The 23,325-nt window shown below is 32.7% G+C and overlaps 2 protein-coding genes across 2 annotated transcripts; both read left to right on the top strand.

The window, feature by feature from the left end:
• Window positions 1-6,589: 6,589 nt before the first annotated feature.
• On the top strand, window positions 6,590-14,206 carry LOC116005673 (TMV resistance protein N-like). Its single transcript, XM_031245917.1, has 3 exons — window positions 6,590-7,116; window positions 13,235-14,146; window positions 14,203-14,206. Exons 1-3 carry the CDS (start codon window positions 6,590-6,592, stop codon window positions 14,204-14,206), a joined length of 1,443 nt encoding a protein of 480 aa, XP_031101777.1.
• LOC116005582 lies at window positions 14,186-23,240 on the top strand. The gene is made up of 2 exons (XM_031245816.1): window positions 14,186-14,366; window positions 21,956-23,240. Exons 1-2 carry the CDS (start codon window positions 14,223-14,225, stop codon window positions 23,009-23,011), a joined length of 1,200 nt encoding a protein of 399 aa, XP_031101676.1. The 5' UTR covers window positions 14,186-14,222; the 3' UTR covers window positions 23,012-23,240.
• The last annotated feature ends 85 nt before the right edge of the window (window positions 23,241-23,325 follow it).

The following is a 23,325-nucleotide window of genomic DNA, read 5'->3' as shown; positions in this document are numbered from 1 at the left end:
ATATATATATATATATATATATATATATATATATATATATATATATATATATATATATATATATATATATATATATATATATATATATATATGTAGAAATCTGCTCAAATGTGGCCGCGCTTTCCCGTGCGATCGGTGCGGTTCACACCACTCAATGTTATAAAATGCACCACTCAATGTTAAAAAACGCACCACATGAAAATACACAAAAACACCTAAAAACACACTACACCCAAAATAATGTATCATAACTCCCCCTGCCTCAATTGTGCATTTCCAAACACGGTGTATATATTTCCATATTTAGTGGTGTGTTTTTTGGTGATGTGTACCTAACGGTGCATATTTTTGTAGTGCATTTTCTAACACTAAGTGGTGTATTATACATAGTGGTGAGGCCGCATTGTTCAATATAGTTATCAAAAAGTTGTGGATGAACCCTAGTTATGTTAAGTATAGTTGGTTCATTACTGAGTATCTGTACTTCATGAGGCATTTGTTTTCCTAAAGTTCTTCTGTTAGGATTATTTTGGTCATAAATAGTTACAGCTCTTCTGGGAGGATGTCCCAAATTATAGCTCATTTGTCCAGGATTAGTTCTGGGATATGAAGTAGAAGGATGTGATGAAGCAGTTGCTTCATTTTGTCTAGAGTTTATTGTTTCAATATCTGCAAAGTTTTTAACAGACATTGGTTCAGTTTCTGATTTTGTTTCTTCAACCACATATCTCTAGGAAGATACTTGAATTTCCAGATAAACTTGAAAACTTAAAACAATTACAATCCTTTTTAGGATTAGTAAATTATACTAGACCTTATTTTAAAGATCTTGCAAAACTCACTACACCACTTTACAATAAATCCCAAACTAAAGGATATAGAAACTTTAATGATCAAGACATTAAGGTTGTTCAAAAAATAAAAGAAAAAATTCAACAACTTGAACCTATGGCATTGCCATTAGATTCAGATTACTTAATAGTACAAACTGATGGAAGTAAAGATGGATGGGGAGGAATACTTATTAAGAAACCAACTGAATACTCTCCTAAATCTACTGAAAAACTCTGTAGATCCACTTCTGGTGTATTTAAAGAAAAAGGATACTTAACTTCTATGGATTATGAACTACTTGCTATTATTTATGTACTAGAAAAATTTGCACTTTTTATACTTTCAAGAAAATTTTTTACTATAAGGACAGATTGCGAGTCTATAGTAAAATTTGCAGACACTAAAAACGAAAGGAAACTTACTGCAAACAGATGGCTCAAATTCAGAGAATTTGTGCTAACTAGGGGTTTCCATATTAAATGGGAACATACTAAAGGCAAGGATAATCGACTTGCTGATATCCTTTCCAGAAACAGTTTAGATTACAAACTTTATGATCCCCCATAAATTATGCTAACAACTTGTTTAAGTTTTGCAGAACTTATCTAGACTTTACTATGGAAAAAACTTTCAAGGTGGACAGATATGAACTTGCTGTTATTCCCGAAAGGAATCAGTTCAAAACTCCACTTCATGAGAAACTTACTGAAGAAGAACAATGCTTAGTTGACAATATTTGGAGCCTGTCAACTATAGCCCAATCTTCCGGAAGGAAGGCTACTTGCGTAAACTACTTAATCCAACTTTTGGTCTCTGGAAGGCATAAGACCAAGAAACCATTTACTTGTTATGCACTTTATACTGGCAGGAATGCTGGTTTATACTTAACTTGGGAGGAGATGATCATTGAACTTGAGGAACTTAAGAAAGATCCAAAATCTGGAAATCCTTTGTACAAAGGATATTACAGTATTGAGGAGGCTACTTCTATGTTAACTCAGAAGTTTGGAAATGACTTTGTTGTTTCTGAACAGATACTTAGGTATAAAGAATACCTAAAACACTTGGATCAGTTCTCTGATCAAGAACTTTTGAAAAACTTAGAAACTGGAGCTTCCAGCTCAAAGAAACTTCAGAGGTTTGAACCTCAAACTCCCAAAAAGAAACTTGAGATTACTTTTACAGAAGTAATGAAAACTTCCTCGAAACTTAAGGAAAAGGAGATTCCTTCACTTGGAAAGATCCCAACTCCAGCCACTTCTCTCAAATCTATCACTTCCCCTTCACTAACCAAAACTCCAGTCTCTCCTGGAGAATGTTCATTAAAAACTTTTGCCTTACTTCAAGAATGTTTAGCCCAGTTGGCTAATTCAAACATTTCTACTCCTGGAATCTCAGTCTCCTGGGATTTCAACTATAATCCTTATAAAACTTGTTCTTTACTTTTCTCAGACTGCCCTGAAAACCAACAATCTGAAGACTTTGAATGTCTATGCAAGTTAGAATTTGCCATCAGAAGGGCAAGACTTCTTATTCCTGAGTTTAAAGCTTTTAGATTTCAGGATTATCCAGTTAGCTTTATTACACTTTTAAAGCATGGGTTGATTAGTTCAGCCAATGTGTCACCACTTCATGAATTCTCTGGAATTCTCCCAGAAACTTTGGCAGAAACTTTTGAAACTATCATTCCTTAATTCCCCAAAAAATTTAGACTGGATTTTACTTCTCTTTATCCCGACTTTAAAGAAACTAAACCTTCTTATCATCTAGTTGAGGTTAACTTCCAAAAGATTGATGATGAGTACCAAAGCTTTGAGGTGGAACACCAACAACCTAAAGCTTTGAAACTGGAAGAAGCTTTGGAGAAGCAACTTGACCAGGCCAGGGCCAAGATACTTGCTGAAAACTTCAACTGGACCAAGTCCAAATTTGCAAACAAAAACATACTAAGAGAAGACCCCCAAGGGAAAATTTACTGTGATCCAAGCATTGCAGCCAGACACTTCTTTCCCTTTGACGTTACTCACTCCAACCCAAGACTTGTCAACTCCTACAGAAGAAGGTTCGAGTCAAGAACCAAGAGAATACTGCCGAGAACATTGTCGTCTTCTGAATCGGAAGATATGAATATATCTTGATAAGACGGCACTACTTTACTTTGGCTAAGATAAGGGGGCCTGTCCCTTTCAACTTTACTTTAACTGTACCACTTTCGCTGTACACTTTTTGACTATAGGGTAAGGAGATAAGATTCCTTATCTTTCTGTCACTTCAACCGAAGATATGAGATAAGATTACATCTTATCTTCGGAATAATGTAAATAGTTGTAGACAGCTGTAAAGCTAGTTCTAGGTTCTTCTTCTCCCCTCTATATAAGGAGAAGTTTGTACATTTGTAAAAACACACGAACACAAGAAAATTATGCGAGCAATGAAAAACCCCTTTCAGAAAACACTCTACTTCTAAAAACTTTCTTCTTCTCTTTGCAAAACGGATTGCTACTAAGAGGTAATATTACTTAACTTAGATCTCTTTACTTTGTGTTTGTTCTTATTATTATGCTTTATTGTTCTTAATGTTCATATTTAAAAGATGTAAGACCTGTTTGAGCCGAAGCAACCTGTGTAGTCTAAGTTTGTATGTCAGGTAAAGAAAGTACCCAGGTGGGGAAAAGAGAAACCTGAGTTTAAATGCTTAGATGTTGTTAAGGTTGTAGACGGAGGGTCATGGGATCCTTTGGTTAGTAGGTTAGGGTTGATAAGGTGAGAATAAAAAGAACAAATCTGATAATAAAGCAATAAAAGTAAGAACAAACATAAACTAAAAAGATCTAATCAAATAATAAAACTCTTAATATTACAATCTGTGATGCAAGAGAGAAGAAGAATCTTTAAACCAAAAGGTTTTCTTAAAACTTAAACTTCTTGAAAAACTATTTATCACCATGGATAAAAAACTTATTCAACAATACTTTGAAAGTACTAAAAACTTTTTAACTGAAAAGATACATCAGGAAACTGATGGAATTCATACTTTTTACCTAGACCAAAACTCAGAAACATATTTTGACTATGATATTACTGTACCAAATCATAACTTAATCAAAGAAGGATTAGACAAAATCTTTCCTACTGAAATTTCAAACAATATACTTTCAAAACTAGAATTTCAAACTTTTCAAGAAACCTTATTTCTAGATTCAATTAAAGAATCTGCTGGTCAACTTTTTGAAAAACACGAACTAGAACTTAAACTCAAAGAGTTATCTCACTTTGTTACTTCCTCAAGACACATATCCAACTTTAGAGGCTTTCTTAGACCTTTTGAGGTAAACGCCACTTATCATCTTGGTAATAACCTCCAAATTGTAAACTTTCCCACTTATAATAATCATCACGAAACAGATGATTGGGATAACTTTACTGGAGGAAACTGGAATAACAATAATTATTCCAGTGGACCAGAGACAGACTAAAACTTTCTTTTATAAACCTTTACTAAAGGCATACTTCACTCCTGCGGGAGCAAACCCCCCCCCCCCCCTACTTGGTATCAGAGCTTTTACGATATCTGAGACAAATTATAATGGAATATACTTATTTTGATACTTTTATTGTTATGAAAAGACAATACAGAGAAGTCATAAGGCAACTTAAAATATACAGACCTCTTGTTGAAGAGAATCCAAACTTTAGTAAGAAAAATCTTTATGATAGACACTGTTATTATGCTTACAAACATTTACTTAAAGAAAAAACTTATTTTGAAAAACTTTTTGCAAAAGTAACTCATTAGTTATGAAAGCATACCATCTACTTTGTACCAAGGCTTGTTACGAAACTGAAACTGATCTCAAAATAACTGAGATAACTACTGAAGAACAAAACATAATTAATACTCAAACTGAAAAAACTTGTAGCACCAATATACCTTTGGTATGTAATAATACAAGGATAACTCAAGTAATTATTCCATCCAAACTTTCAATACATGGTACAGATTTACTTGTTCCAATACTTGTTGATACTGGAGCTACATCTTCAACGATTGATTCTGGAATCCTACCAGAAACAATTAAATATATAACCATACAATCTTGATGAAACATTTTTAGGTTTTTTTCTGCTTAATTTGAGCAAAAGTTTGAGCCTACATAACCTTCAAGATGGCATGATTTAAGACCACCTAATTAATCTGGTACTAATTTAATAAATCTTACTAATTTTAATTAGTATTTAAAATAGGATTTATTAAATTTAACTGTACCATATTATAATTTATTAAATCAGTATTTAAATTCAAATTTAACCATAATTATTAGTATTTAATATGGTACTAATTTAATTGGTATTACTTTAACAGACCAGTGTTCAATTAGTATGAATTAATCAAATTAGTACTCATTATTACTAATTTGGTCTTTTAAATTTGAATATCAATTCGATTAATTTGTAAATATTAACAGATGATTTAAATACTAGTTGGAAGAAGATTTGAAATTCAATGAATTAATTGCTTTGCAGAGGAATTAATTTGTAAATACTAATTGAAAAAACCTAAAAAATCTAATATCTACTCTTCTTTGAATTATGTTGAATACGTCGAAATTGAACGTGTAAGACTGTAAGGTATAGATTAATTGCAATATTTACGAATCTAATTTCAAATCGTCTTTCTGAATCTAATTTCAAATGCCCTTCCAACTCCTCTGGTTTTGGAATTAATTGCAATATAATCTAATTGCACACGGAAGATGATTTGAAATTAAATTCATAAAAAAATTACAGCTTGAATTTTAAAAGGATAAGGGTCAAATAGACCCTCCAACTATATAGCAATGTTCAATTAGATCCTTGAACTAATTTTTTTTTTAATTTGACCCTTAAACTTATTAAATTTGTACAATTAACTTATTTAACATGTTATCAAAAGGTAACCTGTCAACTTTGCTTGCATGGCATCTTATGTGGAATTCTATTCAAAAATTTTAAAAAAATTATTTTAAACTATTTTTTAAAAAATTAATTAAAAAAAATTTCCGATGAGATTTGGCGACTGCCATGGACGACTACCAGGCTGCCATGGCGGGCTTCTCCGTCCAGGATGGAGAAGCTCGCCAAGATCCTTCGTCCATGGAAGCTTGCTGCCATGTTTTTTTTTTTTTTAATAAATAAATATATCATTTTAATATTTATAAAAATATAATTTTAAAAAATGTTAATCTAAATGACATCTTATGCGACATCCTACGTGGCTCTACTTGAAGTAATATGCTATTATAGGTCAAATAGGTTAATTACACAATTTTAATGATCTAATTGAAAATTTTTTATGCTTGTGAATCTAATTACATTTTGATATCTAGTTGGAAGGTCTATTTGGCCTTTATCGGTTTTAAAAATGACTCGTAACTCCTAACCATTTTAAAAATGACTCGTAACTCCTAACCATTTTGTTTGGGAGTGTTTGGATTTTAGAAAAGTTGGAGAAAATAGTACTATTGAAAATACGCATGCATTACATACTTCTCTAAAGCTGTATCATGAACTTTCTTCTGAAGTGATTGACAAGGAGACAATGCTTCTCTGACAAACAGTGAAGATTCGAAGAAGACGAGTTACAAGTTGGTCTCATCATCTTTCTATTATTATTATCAGTATCATTATTATAATATTATTATGTAGTAATAATAAGTAACTAGTTTCTTCATATCTACATCTAAGCGCATTGATAGTCCAATATATTCTTTCGTCTATGGCCACTACTACACAAATAAAAGCTGAATCTTCTTCCAATTCACAGTCCACCATCCTTAACCATCCCCATGGTCCGTGGGAATATCATGTATACATAAGTTTCCGAGGGGATACCAGAAAAAACTTCACTGATCATCTTTATTCTGCATTATGTCGAGCTGGAATCAACACCTTTAGAGACGAGGAAGAAGTTAGAAAAGGCAAAACTCTTTCGTCAGAATTTGAGAAAGCAATCCAAAATTCAAGAATTTCCATTATCGTTTTCTCGAAAGACTATGCTTCATCGAGGTGGTGTCTGGATGAGCTTGTGGAAATCCTCAAGTGCAAGGAGATAAGGAATCAGGTGGTACTTCCTATATTTTATAATGTTAACCCTTCCCAAGTGGCTAAGCAAACCGGTGAGTATGGGACAGCCTTAGCAAGGCACAAAGGACGTTTCGGAGAAGCAAAAGTTGAGAGCTGGAGAGATGCACTAAGTAAAGTTGGACAATTGTCAGGATGGGACTTGCAACAAGAGGCTAATGGGTATTTATTTCTTACTTAATCATCTTATTTTCTTACTATGTTATCAATTCCCAGGCCCGGTCCAACCATTTTATAGGTCCGGGGAGCGATAAAAAAAATAGGCCCTTAGTTAATATATATTTCATATCTAAAATTTAAATTAAAGGTGTGTTTGGTTCGCACATGGGAATCAAATACTTGGTAATGGTAATAAGTTTTGGTGAACGTATTTTGCATGTTTAGTATGTAGTAGGATGAAATTCAAATGATTACCAATATTGATGTTTGGTTGTCTATGACCCTATAATTGGAATAAATATTTAAAAATGCAAAAACAAAAACAAAAAAAAAAAAATCAAGGCGAATATAATAACATCCAATAAGATGTAATGGTACTCCTTTATAATTAGGAAATGTAATTTTTTATTGAAGGGGTAATCAAAACTCATAGTTGTGTTTTTAAAAAGTTGTCAACCAAACACTAACTGTGATTTTGATTCTAATTCTTAGTGTCTAAACCCATGAACCAAACACACCCTAAATAAGGAAAACTATACTAATATCAATTAATAACTTTAAATAAGGTTAACAAGTTTTTAACACTTTTATATACACAATAATATTCATGAAAAAAATTCTAGGTCCTTTCCTAAATGTAAAATAATAAATAATCGTATAAGTGCCTTTATAACTAAATAATTATAGTTTATAAAAATAATTAAAGAATTTAAAATCGAGTAAACTTATAAGCAATAGCATTGTTATCCTAATATATAATAAATTAAAATATTTCAAAACGTGATAAAATATTCATAAAAAAATATTAAATATAATTACTTAGATAAAATAGTTCGAATAGAAAGCATATTATAAATTACACATCTTCTATTGATATGATTTTTATAAAAACCTTTTGTTTTAGCTAGATAATTTTCAAATTTTTTTAGATTAATTTTATTACAATGACACATAATATAGAAGCTTATAGATTACATTGATTAGAAATTCATTTTTTTTTAAAAAAAAAAGTACGGAGTAAATTACTAAATTATATTTAATTTTTTTTCATAATTGAATCTCAAAATATATTATATAACCCCCATCGTCGTATTTTACATGTCTTGTTTGGTTAACGTGACTTGATTAAAGTTATTTTTAATTTAAATTTTCATAATATGTTTAGTATTTAGTATATAAAATTTATATATTTGAAAACTACATTAAAAATACTATTAAGCACAAAAAAAATATAAATTAAAAATAATTTTTATAAAAATACATTAGAAAATGAGCAAAAAAGTGAGAGTTGAGGAATTTTAGTAATTTTTTTTAAAAGAAATACATTAGAAAATAACTTAATAAGCAACAAGTAACAGTTTTTCAGAATTTTTTTTTTTTTCTAAAATGTATAAGGAAGGGTCCGATTAACCGATCCCTTACCATTCAAATATTTTTTTTATAAAATGCATAAGGAAGGGTTCGATCCCTTACCATTCAAATAGGGGCATTGAAAATCAAGTACGTTGCCATCCAAGCTATTTAACAATTTGTTGAAATGTACGCATATTATGTACTTATACTATATATATACTATATATATGTATATTGGGAGTAGGATGGGCCCCCTCCACGTATGGGCCCAGCCTGCCCTTGCCCAGGGCCGGGTCTGTCAATTCCTGCCCTGGTGGCATTAGCTTATTATAACTGAAATCATAGTGTGTTTCTTTTCTTAGGTGTTTTCAAATCTTATTGAATAATTAAAATATGGAGTAAATACCACTGGAGGTCCCCCGACTTTGATGGCACTGCCACTTTTAGTCCACAATTTTTAAATCAACCACTTTTAGTCCTCCAACTTTTTGTTTCTAGCCACTTATGGTCCTTCCTTTACAATTTGACATCTAATGTCATTTTCTCAAGGCTAATTCAGTCATTTCATAATTAATGTATTAAGTATTATGTTTCCTGATCAGAATAATTGAAGAAACTCTATTCTTCACTCTCCTTTGTTAACACTAAATTTTGGACCAAATGACTGAATTGCCCTTGAGAAAATGACATTAGATGTCCAATTGTAAAGAAAGGACCATAGGTGGCTAGAAACAAAAAGTAAGAGGACTAAAAGTGGTTGATTTAAAAGTTGAGGATTAAAAGTGGCAATGCCATCAAAGTCGGAGGACTAAAAGTGGTTGATTTAAAAATTGAGGACTAAAAGTGACGGTGTCATCAAAGTCGGAGAACCTCCACTGGTATTTACTCTTAAAATATGATATCTTAAACTTACTTTTTAAAAACATTTAAATTAACTTTATCAGCCGAGCACTAGCCATGTTTAGTCGGGGCGATCACACAACGTCTCCAATTTTTTTTTTCAAATAATAATTACATAGGGTCGTGTTTAGGTGTGCCCTCAAAAAGAATCATAAATGTGCCAATTGAGCACAAAGTGCTTCACAAATAATTTTTAGAAGTTATTGATGGATAGTAGAGTGCTTTATTATTTAAGTGGAGTACGTAATTCATTATTCAAATGTAAATGAAGCAAGATAGGTTCAAATATTGGCATATTGCACCGTGCGTGAATAACAACACACATATGATCTCTAAGGCAAATTATTGTGTGGAGGGTGGACCATAATAAAAAGTATATTTTTTTATATATTAAAAATACATTATTTATGTATATAAAGATATATTATACAAAATAATGTATTTTCAGTATTCAAATAATGTATTTTTCTCGAAAATAATATACATTTATAATATACAAAAGTATATTATTTCATAGTATGGTTCACACAATCCACACGGTTGCGTGGACCATGGGACAAAAAAAGAACAGTACTTTCAAACATAAGTTTAAAAATATTCTATTTTATTGGTATATAAAAGTTTTAAACAATACTTAAATGGATATTGGTACATGCCCCAAATTTTTTCACTAAATTTTCGTTCACTATTTTACATAGCAATAAAGTTCCTTTTATTTACCCCGTATTAATTACCATGAATTGTTGACCCCACCCAAATTAAAAAATAAATTTATGCATTAATCATATATATATATATATATATATATATATATGAATCATATATTGCTACATTAAATTTTCAAAAATATGGTGAAAATTTTGGACCCTATAGTACGACCTTATTTATATAGTTTTTAATCTTTTTTTTTTTTTTTTTGCATAATATAGTTTTTAATCTATTTCAACTAGTTATGGTTATGTTGGCAATAAATACTGAAATAAAATAGTAGTTATACAAGTGCAACTATTTTAAAACTTGGCAATTTATTAAAATACTAAGGATCTGTTTGGAAATTAGAAAAGGCTTTGCAAAAAATAATTTATGAAAAATAACTCATATAACAACATAAAATTAACTCGGAGAATAACTTTTTTTTTCTATTTTAATTTAAATAAAGTTAGAAAATTATCTCTTTTTTTTTTATCCATTTTCTAATAATGAACAAAATTTTATTACAAATTTATCCCTTACAAATTATTAATTTTAATAATAATAAGTGTAATACCAATTTTTTTAAATAATATTAACTAGATAAACCAATCATATATATATATATTAATTATAGATTAGAGTTTAATACAATAATTTGTCATGCTCCAACCAAGCATATATATTAGCATGAGTAGTAAAACGTTTCAAATGAAGATTGAAAAACATCCTAATGTTGTAATTTTTTCTTTTTTTCTAATTGAAATCTTTGTCTTAAAATTTAGTAGTTATAATTCATAAGCATACTCTTATTTTTTGAAAGCATAAGCTTACTCTTATTAGTTAATCGTTAACATTATTGATTATTTTAACTTGTTCGTTTCTAAGTAATTTTAATTTGTAAAATTATTTATTTATTATTACTACAATAAGGGCACCCGGTTGCACCCCACATGGGAGGGGTGGGTTTGAGTCTCGGTGGAGATGATATTGGCTCTTTGTGCTTCATTTGGTTGAGAAAAGTAGTTATGAACATATACTATATTGTAACAGAGTCAATAGTACTAAAAAAAACTACAATAATATTATTTATTATTTTTTAAGAGTTTAAACTTTGTATTATTTTACTTATATTATGATTTTATTTATATTAAAATAAAGTATTAAATTAATACTTAAATAGTTAATTAGTTATATTTAATAAATAATTTTTAAATTATAACATCATTATAAAAATTATAAATTGATAAATGTAATATAATAACTCTAAACTAAGAAATTTGAAAAAAAAAATAAAAATAAAAAACTTAAACTTTTTCTTAATGGCAATGGGTTGGTCACCACAAGATCTTTTATTGTTGGGATAAAGTACAAATAAGCCATCATACTATTTGAGAAACAACAATTAAGTCATCGAACTCGAATAACTCCCAAATAAGCCACCAAACTAGAAAAAAAAAAAAAAGAGCAATTAAACCACTGAAACCTGAAAAAGAGGCAATTAACATTTTAAACCGGTTAACTTTAGGCTAAAGTACAAATAAGCAACTGAACTATTTGGAAAACATTAATTAAGCCATCGAACTCAAATAACTCCCAAATAAATCACTTTTCTTTTAAAACTTTTTTATGGGTTAATTCCATTTTTTATCCTAGATTATGTGACAGTCCACTTTTAATTTTTTTTATTGAAACATTCTTATTTATTTTTTTAAGAGTTATAGCCAAGCATTGATTTAATTAAATGAAGAAAAAAAAAGTAAAAATAAAAAATAAACAAAATATCAATTCGCCCTGGGCGAATTAGGCAAACTAATTCGCCAGGGGCGAATTAATTTTTTTTTATTCTTTTATTTTTTTCATTTTTTTCATTTGATTAAATAAATGCTTGGCCACAATTCATAAAAAAATAAGAAAAAAATAAAGATATTATGAGACTAAAAGTGGACTGTTATCTATTAATCTATGGCAAAAATGAAATTGACTCATAAAAAAAAGTAATAAAAAAAAGACTTATTTGAAAGTTATTTGAGTTCGATGGTTTAATTGATGTTTTCCAAATAGTTCAACAGCTTATTTGTACTTTAACCTGAAGTTAACCTGTTAAAAATGTTAATTGTTCTTTTTTTAGGTTTTAGTGGCTTAATTGCTCTTTTTTCTGAATTTAGTGGCTTATTTGAGAGTTATTCGAATTCGATGATACTACGGTGTCTTATTTGTACTTTATCCCTTTATTGTTTGGTCCAATTCAAATTTTAACCAAGCCAATTTACTCGGCAAATTATTGTGTGGACCGTGGTCCACACAACTGTGTGGACTATAGTCCAAAACATCATCGTGAATATTATGAGTAAAAATAATGTACATTATGTTTTAGAATAATGTATATTATGTTTTAAAATAATGTGCATTATGTGTTAGGATAATGTATATTATATTTTCAAATAATGTACATTATGTGTTAGAATAATGAAACATCTGAGGTAATATAATGTAAATTATGTTTTAAAATAATGTACATTATGCTTTAGAATAATATATATTATGAGTTATTGTTACAGCTGGGCGCGCGATAAAATGAAATTAAGCAAACTGACGTCCCTTGAACTGTGGTCCACACAGCTATATATTGAATTTACTAGGTACAATTCAAATAGTAACTAGACATATAGCGAACTGGCCCGCTCATTTGACAGCAAAAGAGAGAGAGAGAGATTAAAGCATGATATATGCATCTAGAAAATGTCTTCCAAAATTAAAAAAAAAATCTCAAAAATTATTTTTCGTCAAAATGAGTCTTTTTTTTTTTCCACCACACTGTGTATTTTTCATTTATATCATTTTCTTGGGATAATCAAATACTGTAAAATCTAATCTAATAAATTACTTTTAAAAATCATGTTTTGAGTTTCAAAATGGACCCTAAGATTAAATTGGAAATATAATATATTTTGTATTAAAAGATTAGTCTAGGATAAATTAAATCTCATTTGTGACCACTCTAAACCTATTTTTTCCGATGTAAAAACATGTTAAAATTCAATGTGCTAGAATTAGCTTATAGTATAAAAGTGGGCCATTTAGCAATTTGGAATATAGTTGGGATATTTTATTATGTGTTTGATATATTTGCAAAACATATTTATGATGCTTCAATTTTCCATTTGAATATTTAAAGGTATGAATCAAGGTTTATCAATAAAATTATCAAAGAGGTATTGTCACTTCTAAAGCGAGTACCCATGTTTGTTGCCAAGTATCCCGTAGGACTTGACTCCCACATTGAAGACATTGTCCAATTAATGCATAGAGATATTAATGATGATGTTCGGTTCATTGGAATTTATGGAATGGGAGGTATCGGAAAAACAACACTTGTCAAAGCAGTTTATAACCATGTTTTTGAACACTTCGACAGTAGTTGCTTTCTTGAAATAAGATCAAAAGTTTCAGATCAACATAGTGATGGGAGAATTTCACTACAACAAGAACTTCTTAATAAGCTACTACAATCGAAGATCAAAGTGCACAATGTTGATGAGGGAATCATGTTGATCAAAGAGAGACTTCGAGCAAGAAAATCTCTGATTGTGCTTGATGATTTGGACCATCTTCGTCAACTAGATGCTTTAGCTGGAGAACGAAAGTGGTTTGGTGCAGGAACTATAGTTATTATAACTACTAGAGACAAACATATATTAAAAGATTTGAAAGTGGAAGGATGGTATATGGTCAAAGAATTGGACAATGAGAACTCTTTGCGACTCTTTAGCCAGCATGCCTTCAAAAAACCAAAACCTCCAGAACATTACACTAAACTATCAAAAGACATAGTAAGTTATTGTGGAGGACTTCCCTTAGCTCTTGAAGTGTTGGGGGTTCATCTATCTAACAAAAAGAATGAAGATTGGAGAAGTGCTATCGAGAGATTGATAACAATTCCTAATAATGAGGTTCACACAAAACTTAAAATCAGCTTCGATGGACTTTCCAGTAAATTTGCAAAGGATATTTTCCTTGATCTTGCTTGTCATCTTCCAGAAGTAATTCACAAACAAAAGGTTATTAGCAAATATGATGAGGTCCCTAGGTGCTTCCCAACAATTGAAATTGAAGATTTGATTGACAAGTCCTTGATAATCATAGATGAAAATGATTGTTTACATATGCACACTTTAATACGAGAAATGGGAAAAATAATACGAGAAATGGGAAGAGATATTGTTTATTTTGAATCATCGGACAATCCAAGTGAGAGAAGTAGGTTATGCTGCCCCAATGACATCAATGAAGTGCTTCTAAGACACAAGGTAATATCTCTTAGGTGAAATGACACACTTTGCTCCTTATTCATGACCGTAGTGAGATTTAGTATTTTTGTTATTCGAGATGTAGATGTAGTTCTCTAGCTATTCATTATTAAGGTGGCATAGTATCAAATACCACTTAATGAAATGGTGAATATAAGTCTCAAGGACAATTTGCCACTTTAATATCTATTGAGGGACTAAATTAACATTGTAAATAATTTAGGGGTTAAATCTATACCGTGGTCATAACTTAGGGAGCAAAGTGTCATTTTCCTTATCTCGTATTATCTTTACTTTTTTCATCAATATAAATATAGTTTTGCAAATTTACTATAGTCACTTTTTTTACCCTATAGAAAACATACATGCATACATGCGTACATACATACAATAAATAATAATAATGATTTATTTATGAAGTGTAGTTTTACTGAACGTATGTGTTTTTGTTGTTCTCTACGCACTGGTCTAATAGTCACGATAACAATCATGCTTGTGACATGGATTGTGACAACTTGCTTCAAGTGTCAGATTCCCATTATCACATTGACGGTTACGCCCGTGACCATTAGCATGATGCCCAACTTCAATGAGTATTTTTTGTGAGTCACGTATTGACCCCAAACTTCAATATAATTTCTAATCTCTAATGTTACGCTAACAGTCACAGTTATAAGCGTCAATGTGACACCCAGCTTCAAAAGCTACATGCCATTCCAAACTCAACATCACAGTGTGTTGGACATCGGTCGGATTGGCCGAGTTCAGTCCATGCTCAATTAGCATGATGCCCAACTTCAAAGAGTGTTTTCTATGTGTCACGTTGTGACCCCAAACTTCAATATAAATCTCTAATGTCACACTAATAGTCACAGTTACAAGCGTTAGTGTGACACCCAACTTCATAAACTACATGCCTTTCTAAGCTCAACATCACATCGTATTGGGCGTCGGTCGAGTTGGCCGATTTTAGCCCATGCTCGATTCGAGACGAAGCACTGTAGCTTACTATGGAAGGATGTGGTTAAATGGTTAATGTCTACCTAGTTATCACTAATTGGTTTTAAGTAGGATATGACAGCTAGATAGTCAAAGAACTCTGTGGTTATGCGTGCTTGACTTACAACAGTCACAAGATGGGTGACCCACTGGAAAGTAACCATAGTCCATCAATTGGTATCAGAGCTGAGGTCACGGGGTCGAATCGATGCTAAGGCGAAAGCTGAGTCCAGTCCTAGATGGGATGTGGGCGTAGGTCGAGCCAAGTCCAGTCCAGGAGAGGGTGGGCGTGGGGGTTAAGGACCGAGTTAGGCATGCTGCACAACTAGGCTTGGTGATCAAATGTAGGGGATAATGGGTGTGGAGGCTAAGGACTGAGTCAGGCATGCTGCGCAATTGGGCTTGGTGATCAAAGGTTGCAGCAGGTGATCCATAAACTTTACTTAGATTGGTTCCATGGTGGAAAGAAGGTGCAAGCTAACAATCACATTTCTCAATCGGCCCTAATGATCCATCTCATAATAGTGAAGGTGCGACATAAGCCACTCATCACATTTTGGCTTAGCAAATCACTCATTTCTTCTCACCTATTCAAATATGTCTACCAAAACACAAAGTTTTATACCCTTGCATATTGGTGCCTTTTTATGATACGTTTGTATACTTGGTCCCTATGAGGTGTGTTAGGACCAAACGCATATCATTACGCCAAAAGTTATAGCTAACAATGAAGGTGCAACTTTATTTCATTATACTTGCGTGGTAGTTAGCGCCCTCCAAGCCTATGAGAAGTGTCAGGATCAAGCACTTACCATTAACATAAAAAACTATATATAGCTAGGGATAGTAGTGACTTGCTATGATACCAATTGTTAAGATCAAGTGTTTATTACTACGCCAACAACTATAGCTAGTAGCGAATGTGAAACTTTATTTTCTTATACTTACGTAACGATTAGTGCTAAGTTCCAATGGTAGGATGTTGGAGTCAACCCTCCAAGACTCCGCCAACAAGATGTCCTTTCTATCTTATTTTCCCTCATAACATAGGATAACCAAATAATTGTTAAGCTTTTTAAAATTGTCTTTTTCGCATTCTTACAAATCTCATATCTTTTTCAAGGAGGAAGAGGTTCACACATAATCACCGAAAGAGTGTAAAACTCTCCTCTTGCTTTGCACCACACTAGAAAAAAATTCAATTTCAGACCTTTCCACCTTACCTTTCAATCAAACCTAGCTTTCCCTTACATCATGAGAACAAGCCAAAGTCAAATGGATCATTTGCCAAGAAAATATCATGCAAACAAGCAATTTCAATCCTAAATATGAAAGTATGCATATGTAGCTTCTACAACCCTCACAAAGGCTAAAAATTAAACACCACGAGTTTACAATCTAAAGAACCCCATCCTCCCCCTCCAAACACACACTTAAGTCAAGTTATAACACAAGGTGACCAAATTCATTGCTTATCCCTTTTAAAGTATCAAAAACTCCAAATGAACATGCAATCGATAACCCACCGAATGAACTAGCAAAGCACAACCAAATGCAAACTCACAATATCACATACAATAAAACAAGTTTTCCCTATGTCAAACACGAGTTACCCCCTCTCCCCACACTTAGAATGGAGCATCGCCCTCAATTATCAACTTTAAATAACCAAAACACTAAACTAGATAGAGGAAACAATTAGGACACAAGAAATATAAGTGACTTACAAGCAAAGATAGGGAAAATAGTAAGGAGAGGGTGATTCCCTATTTATGAGGTTTTTATGATGAAACCACTCAATAGAGTAACACTTTTCCAATTTTCATCACCCTATCATTAACATGAATGATAGCTATAAGAATTCATAGCATAAAAAACACGAATAGTATGAAAAATAAGCAATACAATCAAAAGATAACTATATTATACTACTTAATACCATAATAGAAATCCAAAAGACGCAAAAGTAGTCAACACAAGCAAATCAATAAACTAGTACCAACATAACAAATAACTACACATAGAATTAAACCAAAAGAAACTACTATGACTCAGACTTTCTAGGACACCGACATGTTACCTCCTCTCTCTCATGGTGGCTATGGTGGTGGATACTATGAATAATAAGCCTACCATTGTGTCTCCAATGCAATAAACCTATTTGTTACCGGTTCTAACTTGTGAGTGACGTTACCTCAGAAGTTAAGCTCCGTGGTGTTGTTCCTAGTGAGCAAATCATCGCAAAGTTGAACTTAATCTATGTTGCCTTACTATGTGGCCTACCTAGGTCTCATTCGAGGAGTTAGAGCTTCTTCTTGTTTCTCTTTATTATCTTGTGTTCTTTCACCACCTTCATCTTCATCCACCTAATCATCATCTTTCACTTATTCAAACCCAAGCCTTCCCAAAAAATGCACACTTAACTAGCTAAGACATCCCGCCTTTCGCCTTCTCTTGATCCAACTACTGCTCGAGGCCTATACCACTAAGTAGCAAGGTAGTGCTCGGTATATAAACCGGCATGATGTCTAATTGAGATTGGATTTGGAAAAATTAGCAAAGAGCATCCCCATGTGAATCCACCTACACCTCAATGTGTTTCATAAGCATAACAAGTGTGTTTGGTCCACCACTGTTGGGGACCTCTTATGACATGTCACTAAATGAGCCAACATGGAATTGATGACTTTTATTTTTGGGTCTCGTAGGTTAGTTTCCTTGGATTTGCTACCTCTAAATTTCTCTCTTGAAATAGAAATGAACTATCAAAATTTGGTGGCGTTAATGATGTTCTTGTAAGTTGTAACTATCCACAAGCTTTTTGGAACGTTGAGAGTCTTAATTTCCCTTGATTTGTAGAATCCCATCTTGATGACAATGTCGTTCGGGGAAAACTTATAGCATTTTTAAAAAAGCTTGGAAGTTGATCACCCTATCCGTCCAATAATTCAAAGTAGTAATGGGAAAGTGTGGCAAGCACCTTGTATGTATCTGGTATATACGTGCAATCTCATATGTCAAATAACACTTGCCAATCTAGTGTGGCGATCAAGTCCACAATCATATCCTCTAACCTATACTTGTCAAAAGCATCATAATCAAAGTATTTTATTTATTCTAAGGACTTTGATTTGTGCAAGAAAAATGTGTCACTGTTCCTTCCAAAAGTTGAAATTGTTTCCTACCCCATCATTGTTCCTTTTACCTTGCACTTGTTACTTCTATGCTTTGGTGAGCTCATGCTTTTTGTTTTAGCACCTTGTTGCTAGCTTTGAGCCACGGTTGTGCTACATGTTTTGGGCCTACAAAAGTATCACAATGAGTCTTTGAGCATAACAACAAAGAAAAAACATCATAGACCTCATCAACTTGTATAGCAAGTATAGTAACAACTCTAGGAAAGCAATAACAAACACCATCTAGAATTTTATTTTATTTTTTAAGAAGAAAACATTAGAGATTTGCATAACTGCACCTAATACAAGTGAAGAGTTTACAAGGCTATATCTATAATTTGTACACTACCATGCTTATACTAAAGCCAATCAATGTCACAATTGAAAAAAAAAAAAAAAAAAAAACATCAAGACTAACAAGGTGCTCCAAATTCACATTCCAAATCAAAGGGTTCTAATACAATGATTAAATGTTACTAGCAATACAAAGGGATTTCTTGGGTTACTAACAATTAACAGACACACAATCGAAACCAACATTCTAATTTGCAACTAAAATAATTACACCTTGAAAAATTGCAACAATTAGAATGCCATGTTATCACTGTTAGGAAAACATTGAAAGCAAAAAAAGGTGTTTTTTGACTTTACTTGTTGTCCCACATTGATTTCAAAACCAACTTTTTCCTTCCTTTTAAAGCCCAAAATTTATGTTAGATTCATATTATGTGTACCCATCGAGCATGGACTATATAGTCGCATAATTGCTTTTAAGATTGCTTTTTGATTAACACGACACATAAGTTCTTTTTCTCCTTTACAAATTCTTTCTATTTTAGCCTACAACAAATATGCGTACGACATTGTTTTCACTCCAATTCCTCAACAATCACAAAAACTAGAGCTAACTACACTTCATGCCCAAAATTAATACATGAGTAAGTAAAACATAAATCAAACTCACTAAGGAAAAAATGAAAATTCAAACCATTAGGGCACAAATTATCACAAAGTTACCCCTTAACTTTAGGCAATAATTCATTATACAATCAAATTAGACACGAGTCTCCATTCTTCACATTCAACAAATTTCAAAGGAAATCATGAAAAAAAAATAGAAAAAAAAAAAGAAGCTAAGTTCAATTATATTCCAAATAGTGTGGAAAGTAACTAAACCAAAGATCCCATCAATTTGTTTAAGAAAATCAAGCAAGGGCTAGGAGATTACCTTGTTTCTATGGATTTATACGGAAATGAGAATTGAGGCAAGTGATCTACAAATAAAAATAGATGATGGGGAAGAAACCTGAAGGGAGAGAGGAAGAAGATTCTAGCAGATCGTAGGAGGTTTATGGTTATTGACGTAGAGAAGAGAAAAGAAAAAATGTGAACGAGAGAGACTGAGAGACATACAAAGAGATAGAGTGTTTGAGAGAAAAAGAACATAAATAGTAAAATAGCATTTTAGAAAAAAGAAAATCACAACAAGGGTTATTGTCACAATGAGGGTCATGGTGTGGCCCCACTGTGATGTTCATGAACCAGTTGCAGAAGTCGGTCATCACGCTAATAGTCACAATTGTGACCATCAGCTTGACGACCAAAATTGGTCTTAGGAACTAATGTAATGCATACTCCTTTTTATACAATTGAATTCATAAAAGCATCTAAAACAAGAGTAGATCAATCCAAATCCCAAAGAAAGTTTTACTACACATGATTTGGAACTTAAAAGTGAAATCACAAAGGAATTGCATAAAGGAAGACATAATTGAAATTGAAGACTTGAAATAAAAGTAGATTAAATTGAAAAGGAAATAGAAAGTATTTAACTTGAATCTAAACTAAAGTGTTGTTACAACTTGAATTTGAAGAGTTTATCTTTTACTTCGAATTGATCTAAATTTGAGAATGATGTAAGTAAGCTAATATGTATTGAGAAAGAAAGAAAAAAAGGGAGATCTCCTTATAAATAACTACCCAGATCTATTTATAAAAGTTGAGTTCATGTGCATTGATTATTGACTAGTGGTACGGATGTTAGGTTGCTTTTGTCAGATTTTCAAACATTGTATCCACTTTATGAGCGTGCTTCTTACTTTTTGAACTATATATGCAAAGTTTCAGGGTTTATTCTGGAGATCTTTCTTGGCATGTATACCTAGGATTCCTTTTCCTTGCAACATTCTTATTGTGACTTTTGATTTTAAGGTTGATAATTGTTCATTCAGAGAATGTCCGAAAAGTAGATTCGAAAAGTAACTAGTGACTTCTCGTGGTTAACCTTTCGGATCAAACCTTAGCAACCTTTCGGGATTCAACTTCGCGTAGAGTTGATCCTTTGCCTCTCGGAAGTTAACTTTTCATTCCCCAAGTTTCCGGTAAAGTTGGCCCTTCCATTTTTTTTACCATTGAACCTTCTAGTCTATAACTCTTCGGCGCTTGACTCTTGGTTTTTGACTTCTAGAATATTTAGCTTCTCGGACTTGAGTCTTCAACTTCTCGAAGGCGACTTTTCGAATTTTCCTGTTGACCTTTCGAGACTAAATTTTGTTGATGTTACTTTTCGAACATATATAGTTTACTTTCAGGTTAGTAGAGTTCATTTTCTATTCTCTAAGTGAACCTTCTGGAATTACATTGCTGAATGAGTCATTGCCATTTTTGGTCCTACTGTTATTGGGGCATTGCCAATTTTAGTCCACTTCATTAATTTTTGCCACATTGAGGCCAGTCTTATTTAATCATTGTCACTTTTAGTCCACCGTTAAAATTCTCGTCAAATGACCGTCCAAAACAGGGGTATTTTCGTCTTTTCATATTTTGGTCATCTCCTTTACCCTTTACAGTGGTTTTCCTTACACATTTATAGTCGTCCCTTTCTCCTTTCTCCTTTACCCTTTGTAGTCGTCCAAAATAGGAGACGTCGCATAGAAAGATTTAGGTCTCCATTGGATGAAAATGTGTAAGAAAAACCACTACAAAGGGTAAAGGAGATGACCAAAGCATGAAAAGATGAAAATACCCATGTTTTAGATGGCCAATTGGACAGGAATTTTAACGGTGGACTAAAAGTGGCAAGGACTAAATAAGACGGGCCACAATGTAGCAAAAATTAATGAAGTAGACTAAAATTGGCAATGCCCCAATAACAGTACGACCAAAAATGGGAATGACTCTTGCTAAATCTACTAAGTTTAGAAAATTAAAAGAATTAGGGACTAAAGTTCCTAACTTGTTTGGTATCATCAAAATCTAATAAATACACTTGTTCCTAACATATGGTTTAGTTTTGTGTTTGGTTTTTTAGTTTAGTTTTTAGTATTTATCAAAAAAAATTGCACTCTGTATGTTGACCAACACTTGAATCTTGATCCTGTGCACTTTAAATATTGTGATATTTCATTCCATCAGGGTAAGCCGGCGGTGAGATTTTCCAAAGATGAATGGGGAAGACTTGCTGAAATCGAAGAACGAGTGACCTTGGTTGGGAAGTTTTCCAAGGGTCGGCCTCCATTAGAGTTAATCCGCGAGAAATTTCAATCAACGTTTTCACTCACAGGCTCTGCTCACGTGGGATCACTGGATTTGCGCCATATTCTGATCAAGTTCTCGAGGGAGGACGATTGTGAGAAGGTGTTAGCGAAGGGGCTCCCGATGGTTGCCGGTAAACCAATGCGCCTCACTCGTTGGTCGCCGGATTGGAGCACGCGGAAGGAGTCGCCGCTTGCGGCGGTGTGGGTTGATCCAGAGGATGGGTTTTGGCAAAGATTAGAGTATGAAAATGTTCCTTCTTTTTGCTCCAAATGTTTCAAGCTTGGCCACCTTTTTACGTCATGCAAATCTGGGACTGGGAGTGATAGGAGGAATAAAAGTGGTGAAATTTCTGGGTCTGGTCCAGTTGTTACACCTAAACAAAGTAAAAAAAGAAGCCTTCAACCTTTTGGTTTGGGTTTGGGTTTGGGTTTGGGTTTGGGTTTGGGTGTGGGTGTTCAAACCAGGTCCATGAGGAGAAAGGGCCACAGGGCAGATTCTATTGATAATTCTCTCCTTCCTAATTCCAATTCAAATACTTCTATCTTTCCCCTCGATTCAACTGAGAATCTTCAAACCCAAAGTCCTTTCCTTAAACGCAACCAAAATACTTTGCCCATTGTTCCTTTGAAAGAAACGAGTTGGGCTAGTATTGACCATAAATCTCCGAACTTTTCCTCCACTATTGATTCAAATGCTACCCCCTCTAGCCTCCCTCCTTTTAGTAACCTTGTTCCCTTCTCTAATCGAGCTAGGAGTAGTGCTAAAAGGGCCTTATTGTTTAGAACTCCTAGACAGTACCGAGAGCTTGAAGGGATTCACAGGTCGAGGGTGATTTCTCAGTCTAAGTCTGAATTGGACGATGAAATGTACGAGGATGATGTTTTGCGGTCGAACGAGGTGACAGATCTGCTTGTTGGTCTTGACTATGGATAGTCTTGTCAATGTTCTTATAATTTTAGTTGATTTGCTTTGTTGAGGTTGTCTACACTTGTTGGGGGGCTTGATCTTGTGCCCCTGCTATCTTGTTTGTGCTTCAGTTGCTTGATAAAATTTAATTAGTAAAAATATCTAAAAGAAAAGGTGACAATAATTCTAGGTTCTTTCACAACTTTGTAATTTTCAAGGACTTTATAAAAGTTTAATCTCATCTTGATTTAATAAATCAAACGTACTTGTCCAAAAACTAAAAAGAACTAAAAATAAGATAAAGAAACAGCCTATGATGTTCAGCATTGGTTAGGGTCTGA

This window comes from Ipomoea triloba, chromosome 15, assembly GCF_003576645.1.
Source record: "Ipomoea triloba cultivar NCNSP0323 chromosome 15, ASM357664v1".
NCBI classification, from domain to species: domain Eukaryota; kingdom Viridiplantae; phylum Streptophyta; class Magnoliopsida; order Solanales; family Convolvulaceae; genus Ipomoea; species Ipomoea triloba.
This window is presented reverse-complemented; position numbering and strand designations above follow the sequence as displayed.

Excerpts from the sequence above, each read along its gene's own strand:
- LOC116005582 (XM_031245816.1), top strand. The coding sequence starts at position 14,223 with ATGCACACTTTAATACGAGAAATGGGAAAAATAATACGAGAAATGGGA. Across the intron at positions 14,367-21,955 it reads AAGTGCTTCTAAGACACAAG|GGTAAGCCGGCGGTGAGATT; the intron begins GTAATATCTCTT and ends TCATTCCATCAG.
- LOC116005673 (XM_031245917.1), top strand. The coding sequence starts at position 6,590 with ATGGCCACTACTACACAAATAAAAGCTGAATCTTCTTCCAATTCACAG. Across the intron at positions 7,117-13,234 it reads TTGCAACAAGAGGCTAATGG|GTATGAATCAAGGTTTATCA; the intron begins GTATTTATTTCT and ends GAATATTTAAAG.